Here is a 10,911-nt window from a genome sequence, read left to right on the forward strand (position 1 = left end):
TTTAGCAACAAAAACCGACTTGAGCGCAACTATGAGGCAAAACAGACGGGGTTGGCTTAGATTGGAGACATGTCAATTATATTTAGTCTCCAACGTTTATTGAAAACAAACTCATTTTCATAATGAGCACTTGTTGTCTCTCAAATACATGTTACAGTTGTTGGTTAGCTAGCTAGCAAATTTTAACGATATTAGCATAGATATCAATTCAGTCAAAACACCTTGAAACAAGTCACCTATTATTTGCCACATGGCAGCTTCTTGTCATTGTTGCTATCTGACTGTTAAGAATCACAACAAAGCACGGCTTCCGGCCCCATCAATGCGCTCACATCATTTTCGTGACGCTGTTAGCCAACCCGTCTATCTGTGTGTGTGTGTGTGTGTGTAATAATAATGTATATAATCATAATATACAGTATATATATATAATATAAATATACAGTATAATAATAATAATATATATATATATACAGTGGGGAGACAAGTATTTGATACACTGCCGATTTTGCAGGTTTCCTACTTACAAAGCATGTAGAGGTCTGTAATTTTTATCATAGGTACACTTCAACTGTGAGAGACGGAATCTAAAACAAAATCCCGAAAATCACATTGTATGATTTTTAAGTAATTCATTTGCATTTATTGCATGACATAAGTATTTGATCACCTACCAACCAGTAAGAATTCCGGCTCTCACAGACCTGTTAGTTTTTCTTTAAGAAGCCCTCCTGTTCTCCACTCATTACCTGTATTACTGCACTGTTTGAACTCGTTACCTGTATAAAAGACACCTGTCCACACACTCAATCAAACAGACTCCAACCTCTCCACAATGGCCAAGACCAGAGAGCTGTGTAAGGACATCAAGGATAAAATTGTAGACCTGCACAAGGCTGGGATGGGCTACAGGACAATAGGCAAGCAGCTTGGTGAAGAAGCAACAACTGTTGGCGCAATTATTAGAAATAGAAGAAGTTCAAGATGATGGTCAATCACCCTCGGTCTGGGGCTCCATGCAAGATCTCACCTCGTGGGCATCAATGATCATGAGGAAGGTGAGGGATCAGCCCAGAACTACACGGCAGGACCTGGTCAATGACCTGAAGAGAGCTGGGACCACAGTCTCAAAGAAAACCATTAGTAACACACTACGCCGTCATGAATTAAAATCCTGCAGCGCACACAAGGTCCCCCTGCTCAAGCAGGCGCATGTCCAGGCCCGTCTGAAGTTTGCCAATGACCATCTGGATGATCCAGAGGATGAATGGGAGAAGGTCATGTGGTCTGATGATTCAAAAATAGAGCTTTTTGGTCTAAACTCCACTCGCCGTGTTTGGAGGAAGAAGAAGGATGAGTACAACCCCAAGAACACCATCCCAACCGTGAAGCATGGAGGTGGAAACATCATTCTTTGGGGATGCTTTTCTGCAAAGGGGACAGGACGACTGCACCGTATTGAGGGAGAGATGGATGGGGCCATGTATTGCGAGATCTTAGCCAACAACCTCCTTCCCTCAGTAAGAGCATTGATGATGGGTCGTGGCTGGGTCTTCCAGCATGACAACGACCCGAAACACACAGCCAGGGCAACTAAGGAGGTGGCTCCGTAAGAAGTATCTCAAGGTCCTGGAGTGGCCTAGCCAGTCTCCAGACCTGAACCCAATAAAAATATTTTGGAGGGAGCTGAAAGTCCGTATTGCCCCAGCGACAGCCCCGAAACCTGAAGGATCTGGAGAAGGTCTGTATGGAGGAGTGGGCCAAAAATCCCTGCTGCAGTGTGTGCAAACCTGGTCAAGAACTACAGGAAACGTATGATCTCTGTAATTGCAAACAAAAGGATTCAGTACCAAATATTAAGTTCTGCTTTTCTGATGTATCAAATACTTATGTCTTGCAATAAAATGCTAATTAATTACTTAAAAATCATACAATGTGATTTTCTGGATTTTGTTTTAGATTCCGTCTCTCACAGTTGAAGTGTACCTATGATAAAAATTACAGACTCTACATGCTTTGTAAGTAGGAAAACCTGCAAAATCGGCAGTGTATCAAATACTTGTTCTCCCCACTGTATATATAATCATAATATACAGTATAATAATAAATATATATAATTATAATATATATATAATCATAATATACAGTATTATAATAATAATATATGAAATTGAGCAGACGCTTTTATACAAAGCAACTTAGTCATGCATGTAGACACTTTATGTATGGGTGGTCCCAGCAGGAATCGAACCCGCGCCATGCTCTAGTCTACCGTCTTTTCCAGACAGGCCCTACTCATGTTAGTGAGTTAAATACACATCTCTCAAGTTTGGATTGCCCTTAGTATGCTTATGCTTATTGAATGAAATTTGTTGCAAATGTGTGTAAAAAGGAAGTAAAAACAGTAAATGTATTACTATTTTTTGCAGCCATGGTAGCAGGGTAACAATACCTACTCAATTACTTTTGAAATTGTTGATTAAAAACATGAGTGTGTCAACGACACTGAAGACGGATTAAAGAATGAAGACAGAAGAGAATAAAAGGAGAGGAAGTTCCAATGAATGTGAGAAGGGACGCCTGTCCAATATGACTGTAGTTAACTGGGAGAAAATATGAAAAAGATGAAGGATTGACAAGTGAAAGACACTCTCTTGGCCTAGCCTTGCTTCCCAGGCTTGTGAGACCTTCGCCTCGGCTGGTGAATGAGTCCTGGTTCACTCTCATTATGCTGGCTATGTGATCCGTGGGACCAGACACGTCTCTCAGAAGCTCAATGCCCCAAAAAACATGTCAGTACAAAATGGACAAATTTCTGATTATTCTAGCTGTTTTCATTGCTGAGGTGGTGTTGTATGGGCAAATGTTGGTTGAAAAAACACACGTCGAAACCGTTTGTCTCACGTTGAATGTCTAATTTATGACAGCTACATTTCGAGCTAAGGTGTATGTTTATAATAATAATATCTGGGAATATTACAGAGGGTCAAGTAGTCGGCAAGAAGATCTGTCAAGAGGAATTTTGGGAAATGGAAGATATGCAGAGAGAAGGTAGGAAGAGATGTGGAACAACATTGTTCAGGAATGAGGGGGAAATGGAAGATATGCAGAGAGAGAGAGGTAGGAAGAGATGTGGAACAACATGTTCAGGAATGGGGGGGAATGGAAGATATGCAGAGAGAGAGGTAGGAAGAGATGGTGGAACAACATTGTTCAGGAATGGGGGGAAATGGAAAGATATGCAGAGAGAGAGGTAGGAAGAGATGTGGAACAACATTGTTCAGGAATGGGGGGGAATGGAGATAGTGCAGAGAGAGAGGTAGGAAGAGATGTGGAACAACATTGTTCAGGAATGGGGGGGAAATGATGAATAGGAAAGAAGGGAATGAATGTGAAAGTGTTTGAATCAGAGTTGCCTATAGAGGTGGGGTTGCATATAGTCTGTATATGTCAATGTCTTATTGTCTTACTGTTTGTTTTTCGTGCTTTTGGTTTTAGCAAGCCAAGGACTGACCAAGAGTCAAAGGAGGAAGGGGATGGTAGGAGACTTAGAGAGATGGACTGTCACCCATTTTCTCTTAATGTCTTCGCTGTTTAGGAATAATTATGAGTAGTTTTTAACAAAGCGTTAAACAAGGACATTTTGGTTCTACAACACTTCCTATTAACATTATTGACACATTTACATTGAGGTTTCACTCCCCTTTGCTGTGTGTGTGTGCTCACAGTATTCTATTACATTAGTCAACAGCAGAGAGCTAATAATATCCCTTCAAATGATGGTGGACAATGTAATAAAGACCTTATCATTAAGAGGTGGAGGCTTTGCAAAAGCAAGAATATTGTTGAGTATTGAAGTATTGGTCTTGGTTATTATGATAATAAGTCAACAAGCCTTATTACTCTGAAGATGTGAGAAGGAGCATGGGAGAAATGAAGAGGTTGGATTTCAAAGTTATATGCTCAATTGCTGTTATTTATTTTTTATCTCTGTAAATATGATTTTGTGTAAAGCCAGAATGTGCTAGGTTGTTTTAAGATGTCAATGTAGTAATAGAGATTTATTGACCTGCTGGAGAGTTTGGTTGGGTGGAGGGAGTCAGATGAAAGGTAGGCCTATGCCTGCATGGGCCAGGGCAGATAATAATAAAGATGGAATGTGGTTTTGTGGGTTCTTTACCATGCTTAGTCTTTATTACAACAATATTGTGTATAATAATTATAATAATTATTATTTTATTGTGTCCCTTTTCATAAAGTTGACTTGTTGCATCTCAAACTCAACAGCACAGCATCACCACATATCGTGCATAAATACATAGATATAACGATGTAAATCACGTGCTATAATACACGAATCAACACTTGTGGACACAGTTCATGGGATAGGCCTAAACTACAGTTCGTACCGTTTATATTCATGGGGGGGGTGGTATATTTTGAGTCAATAAAGATATGCACAACTTATAATACTGTGTTTGTTTTTAGGTAATTATTTTGAAGTCATTTTGATTGTTTCTTCATTATTATTTAAGAACTATGTAAAACTTAACAGACCTAGGATCAGATCTGGCCGTAAATGTGATTCGACTCAAAATAGATGTAGCCAATCGCATGCACATTGTCACAAATCACGACCCATCCACTTCCTGGTCCTAGCTGTTCATTGGCTATGATTGGTGTAAATAGGAGGCTACATCTCATTCTAAAGTACCTACGGTACGCAATGGACGGGACCGAACAGAGTTGATCTACTGTAGCTAATCCTAGTGGATTCCGTCTGTGTGGCAAACGCCTAGGTAGGAAAAAGGGGAGAAAGGAATATCGGAGTTTACAGAGCAGGACAAAACTGATATGTTACCTGTATTGTTCATAACAGAGTGAAGAAAATACCAAGACACACTCAAATTAGATGCAAACCTTAAAAACATATATTTTTTAACGGATTTAACTCTTGGATCAGAACGAAAGATTTCTAGTCGAGCAGGACTGGAAAATGAACATCGATGTCGGAGTAACGATGGCATCTTTGTGTAATTAAATCAATTTCTAGCTTCTTTCTGGCACTAAAACTGCGCCGGCCGAAGTTTGCTCTATATTCAACTATCGATTATAGGTAAAGTGATTTTACTTGCCCATTTGAAGGGAAATAAAACAGATTAAAGTAATGTATTGTTTTACTGCATTAGTCGCTACTACTATGTTTCTCTACTGAAAACAATGTTTCTCTTCCAGTTGTTTAGCCTCTTGGCATGAATAGACCTCCCGAGTGGCGCAGCGGTCAGCACCACCTGAAAAATCCGAATTAAAAAATAATATTATTATACTGAACAAAAATATAAACGCAACATGCAACGATTTCAAAGATTTTGCTGAGTTACAGTTCATATGTATAAGGAAATTAATTAATTAGGCCCTAGTCTATGGATTTCACATGACTGGGAATACAGATATACAACTGTTGGTCACAGATACCTTAACAAAAGAGGTAGGGACGTGGATCAGAACACCAGTCAGTATCTGGTGTGACCACAGTTTGCCTCGTGCAGCTTGACACATCTCCTTCGCATAGAGTTGATCAGGCTGTGAATTGTAGCCTGTGGAATGTTGTCCCACTCTTCAACAGCTGTGCGAAGTTGCTGGAAATTGTCTGGAACTGGAACACGCTGTCATACACGTTGATCCAGAGCATCCCAAACATGCTCAATGGGTGACATGTCCGGTGAGTATGCAGGCCATGGAAGAATTGGGACATTTTCAGCTTCTGGGAATTTTATTTGTATTTATTATAGATGGCAGCAGCTACTCTAACTGGGGTCCAGCAAAATTAAGGCAGTTTATACAATTGTGTGTACAGATCCTTGCTACATGGGGCTGTGCGTTATCATGCTGAAACATGAGGTGATGGCGGTGGATGAATGGCATGAGAATGGGCCTCAGGATCTCGTCACGGTATCGCTGTGCATTCAAATTGCCATTGATAAAATGTAATTGTGTTCATTGCCAGTAGCTTATGCCTACCCATGCCCTTATGCCTACCCATACCATAACCCCACCATGACGCCTCACAAGTCCTCAACTGGCAGCTTCATTAAATAGTTACCGCAAAACACCAGTCTCAACGTCAACAGTGAAGAGGGGACTCCGGGATGCTGGCCTTCTAGGAAGAGTTGCAAAGAAAAATACATTTCTCAGACTGGCCAATAAAAATAAAAGATTAAGATGGGCGAAAGAACAGACACTAGACAGAGGAACTCTGCCTAGAAGGCCAGCATCCCGGAGTCGTCTCTTCACTGTTGACGTTGAGACTGGTGTTTTGCGGTAACTATTTAATGAAGCTGCCAGATGAGGACTTGTGAGCCGTCTGTTTCTCAAACTAGACACTAATGTATTGTCCTGTTGCTCAGTTGTGCACCGGGGCCCCCCACTCCTCTTTCTATTCTGGTTAGAGCCAGTTTGCGCTGTTCTGTGAAGGGAGTAGTACACAGTGTTGTACGAGATCTTCAGTTTCTTGGTAATTTCTCACATGGAATAGCCTTCATTTCTCAGAACAAGAATAGACTGACGGGTTTCGGAAGAAAGTAATTTGTTTCTGGCCATTTTGAGCCTGTAATCGAACCCACAAATGCTGATGCTCCAGATACTCAACTAGTCTAAAGAAGGCCAGTTGTATTGCTTCTTTAATCAGGACAACAGTTTTCAGCTGTGCTAACATAATTGCAAAAGGGTTTTCTAATGATCAATTAGCCTTTTAAAATTATAAACTTGGATTAGCTAACACAACGTGCCATTGGAAAACAGGAGTGATGGTTGCTGATAATGGGCCTCCGTACGCCTATGTAGATATTCCATTTAAAAAATCTACAATAGTCATTTACAACATTAACAATGTCTACACTGTATTTTTGATCAATTTGATGTTATTTTAATAGACAAAAAATGTGCTTTTCTTTCAAAAACAAGGACATTTCTAAGTGACCACCAAATTTTGAATGGTACAAAAGTAGTGCACTGGACCTTTACTAGTCCTGTATTAGCCATCTGTAGTGCGTGCAAACAAATTATAATCAGCGCCGCCCCCCCACACACAAAACAATTGACTTTATGCCATTGAAACTTTTTTATTTTTCTTGTTGCTGCCAAGCATCATCTGTTCCCTACCTGCGGAATTCAATTTTCTTCCTCTTTTCTCAGCCACTAGCTGGCTGTAACCCATATCATTTCTTAATATTATTACTTCACTCACACACTTCCATCTGTTGCTTTATGTGTTCCTCAGTCTGTCAGGCAGCCACATCATTCCACTGACTGCCCTTTTGCCTTTCAAATGAGACACAATGTCCCTTTGCCTCAGCAGAACTTCACTTCCCAGTCGTGTGTGTGTGTGTGTGTCCCTCTGTCTGTCTGCCACTGATGCATTCACTCCAGCCCTTTTCTGCATGTTGATCTGCTGATTCTCTGCAAACCAATACAAATGACCCCTATATCTCTCTCACTCACTCATTCTCACTCACACTCACACTCACACACACACACCTGTGTGTTCGCATGCCTGTGTGTGTGGAAACAATATACTGGCACAGTTTGTCATGACTCATGCTATGCTGCTGTTAATGTGACTTATGGTTGCTATGCAGTTTGGCAGCCAAGCCCTGATAGGTCAGTTTAGACACGTCCTCTATGTGCTGTCCACTGTTGTTCTCAAGGTCTCTGTTGTGCTTGAGAAAGGTATTATGAGTCATAGCAGGCTATTTTTAGTCTCACGTGTTATTGTGTGGCCTTTTGAAGTGGACTGTATTTCTTATTTTTCTATGATTATGTCAATGACAGCACCAACTGACGTTGAGTTTGTTATCGCCTGGCAGATCCTGGCAATACAAACATCTGATGCTAAACTTTGAAATAGGGATTCATGATGATAAACCTTGTGTTTGGTCTTCCATAGAAAAATACTGTAGTTAACAGACAAGTTGAATGATACAGTACATGCTTTCAGATCAGTTTAACCCAAAACTGTCAATAGAAACCAAATGATTTTAGGCAGGAGGGAAAAGCCCTGTCTATACAGTTTAGTAGTAGGGTGAAACACTGGTTTGACAGTGGTCTCTCTCCATCTCTCTCTCTTTCTCTGACTCTTCAGTAAACAGTACTACCCACCTGACTCATTGTGTCTTTCTTCCTTTATCAGATGCTCTCATCAACGTAAATTACAGTATCGATAACTGGTTGATGATTGATAGTTACAGTCTCTCCAATAATGCTCTGCTTTCCACATGTACAGTATAACTGGAACGTATCAGAACGTATGTCTACACTGTTTATGTATCATTAATGTAGACATAAAGGACTTGCGTTCTCTCTGTTCGCTGGTCTCCAGATGAGTCGTCTGTGGAGGCGTGACGTGCCCCTGTCTGAGCGGCTAGGACTAGGTGTCGGGGTTGGAGAGGACCACCCCCTGGGTGTGGCCCCTGGTCCCCGTCCCACCATGACCCCCCCGGGCCCAAACATCTCCTGGTTCCCAGAGGCCCCCCTGCTGACCTCAGAACAGCCCACCTTCCTGATGACCCCCGCTGCCCAAGCCGTGTCGGGCTTCTTCGTCTGGACCGCCCTACTCTTCACCTGCCACCAGGTAATACACACACACAGACTGACACACACTGTATCACCGCCTGGTACGGCAACTGCACCGCCCGCAACCGCAGGGCTCTCCAGAGGGTGGTGCGGTCTGCCCAACGCATCACCGGGGGCAAACTACCTGCCCTCCAGGACACCTGCAGCACCCGATGTCACAGGAAGGCCAAAAAGATCATCAAGGACAACAACCACGAGAGCCAGTGCCAAAGCTGGGCCCGAGAGACTGAAAAACAGCTTCTATCTCAAGGCCATCAGACTGTTAAATAACCATCACTAGAACCTTAGAGGCTGCTGCCTATAGACATAGACTATGAATCACTGGCCACTTTAAGGAATAGAACACTAATCACTTTAATAATGTTTACATATTTTGCATTCCTCATCTCATATGTATATACTGTATTCTACTGTATTTTAATCTATGCCGCTTCGACATTGCTCGTCCAAATATTTATATATTTTTAATTCCTTTACTTTAGATTTGTGTGTATTGTTGTGAAATTGTTAGATATTACTGCACTTTTGGAGCTAGAAACACAAGCATTTCGCTACACCCATAATAACATCTGCTAAACACGTGTATGTGACCAATAAAATTGTATTTGATTTGACTCCCCACATCTCAAAACAAAACACTCAATCCACTAAAAATAAACACCATTTGGTGTTTCTGTCGACAGTTGGCTGTGGCTGACTCAGGTGTCTAGGTGTTGTCTGTCCCTGTAGGTCCTACAGTGGAGGAAGGGAGGGTTATGTAACTACAGGTTCCACCTGGGGTGATGCTGGAGGAATAGATGCATCTGCTCAGTCAGAGAGCATATGTTGCCTAGCAACAACACACAATCCCTGTTTGTTTAACTGAACAAGTCAACACATACTGCACACATACCGCGTCAAAGGCTACCTGTCCTTCTGTCTGGAATGAGAGTCTGGTGGCTTCTTACAAGTTTTGTTTCTTACTCTATCCCTCTCTATTTCTATCCCCACCCTCCTCTCTATTTCTATCCCTCTCTATTTCTATCCCCACCCTCCTCTCTCTAGATACACTGAATGTACATTTTAGTCATTTAGCAGACGCTTATATCCAGAGCGACTTACAATAGTGAGTATCAACATTAGGAACACCATGACAAACTGACCAGGTGAATCCATGTGAAAACTATGATCCTTTATTGATGTCACTTGTTAAATCCACTTCAATCAGTGTAGATGAAGGGGAGGAGATGGTTAAAGAAGGATTTTAAAGCCTTGAGACAATTGAGACATGGATTGTGTATGTGTGCCATTTAGAGGGTGAATGGGCAACACAGATTTAAGTGCCTTTGAACAGGGTATGGTAGTAGGTGCCAGGCGCACTCAAGAACTGTAACGCTGCTTTTCTTGACACACTCAAACCGTGTCTTTCTCTCCCTCCCTCTTTCCATCTCTCTCTCTGTCTCCCCCTCCTTCCTTCCCTCCCTCCCTCTGACTCTCTCTCCCTCCCTCCATCTCTCTCTTTGTCTCTGCCTCCCTCCATCTCTCCCCGCCTCCATCCTCTCTTCTCTCTCTGCTCCCTCCATCTCTCTCCCTCCCCCATTTCTCTCCCTCTCTCTCTGTCTCCCCTCCTTCCCTCCCTCTGACTCTCTCTCTCTCCTCTCTCCATCTCTCTTTGTCTCTCCTCCCTCCATCTCTCTCCCTCCTCCATCCTCTCCTCCTCCATTTCTCTCTCCCTCCTCCTCCCTCCATCTTCTCCCTCCTCCTCTCTCTGTCTCTTTCTCCCCCTCTCTGTTCTCTCTCTCTTTCCTCTCTCTCCTCCATCTCTCTCTCTCCCCCTCCCTCCCATCTCTCCCTCCTCTCTCTCTGTTCTCTCTCCCCTCTCTGTCTCTCTCCATCTCTCCCTCCTCTCCCTCCCTCTCTCTCTTTGTCTCTGCTCCTCCATCTCTCTCTCCATCTCTCCCTCCCTCCATCTCTCTCTGTCTCTCTCTTCTTCCCTCCATCTCTGTCCTCTCTCCTCCTCTCTCTCCATCTCTCTCCTCTGTCTTCCATCTCTCCCTCCATCTCTCTGCTCTTTCTCTCCTTCCCTCCCTCCATCTGTCTCTATCTCTCCCTCCTCCAGTCTCTCCCTCCCTCCATCTGTCTGTCTCCTCCCTCGCTCCTATCTCTCTCTCCTACTTCTCTCTCGTTCTCTTCTCTTCTCTCTCTCTCTCTCTCCTCTCCTCTCTCTCTCCTCTCTCTCTCGTCTCTCTCTCTCTCTCTCTCTCCTCCCCCTGCCTGTCTTTCTCTGTCTCTCTCTTCTCT

The 10,911-nt window shown here is 42.7% G+C and overlaps 1 protein-coding gene and 1 long non-coding RNA gene across 2 annotated transcripts in view; both read left to right on the forward strand.

Moving 5' to 3' along the window:
- Positions 1-2,892: 2,892 nt before the first annotated feature.
- LOC139029252 (uncharacterized) lies at positions 2,893-4,472 on the forward strand. Its single transcript, XR_011481545.1, has 2 exons — positions 2,893-3,185; positions 3,320-4,472. It is a non-coding gene; the product is annotated as an uncharacterized lncRNA (long non-coding RNA).
- Positions 4,473-9,428: 4,956 nt separating this feature from the next.
- LOC111978765 (transmembrane protein 184B) overlaps positions 9,429-10,911 on the forward strand; it is a 5,744-nt gene continuing 4,261 nt past the window's right edge. The window contains exon 1 of the mRNA XM_024009002.3: positions 9,429-9,441. Within this exon, the coding sequence (XP_023864770.2) occupies positions 9,429-9,441 (13 nt within the window). The remainder of the gene's footprint in view (positions 9,442-10,911) is intronic.

The sequence above is a fragment of the Salvelinus sp. IW2-2015 genome, linkage group LG18 (genome assembly GCF_002910315.2).
Source record: "Salvelinus sp. IW2-2015 linkage group LG18, ASM291031v2, whole genome shotgun sequence".
NCBI lineage: Eukaryota > Metazoa > Chordata > Actinopteri > Salmoniformes > Salmonidae > Salvelinus > Salvelinus sp. IW2-2015.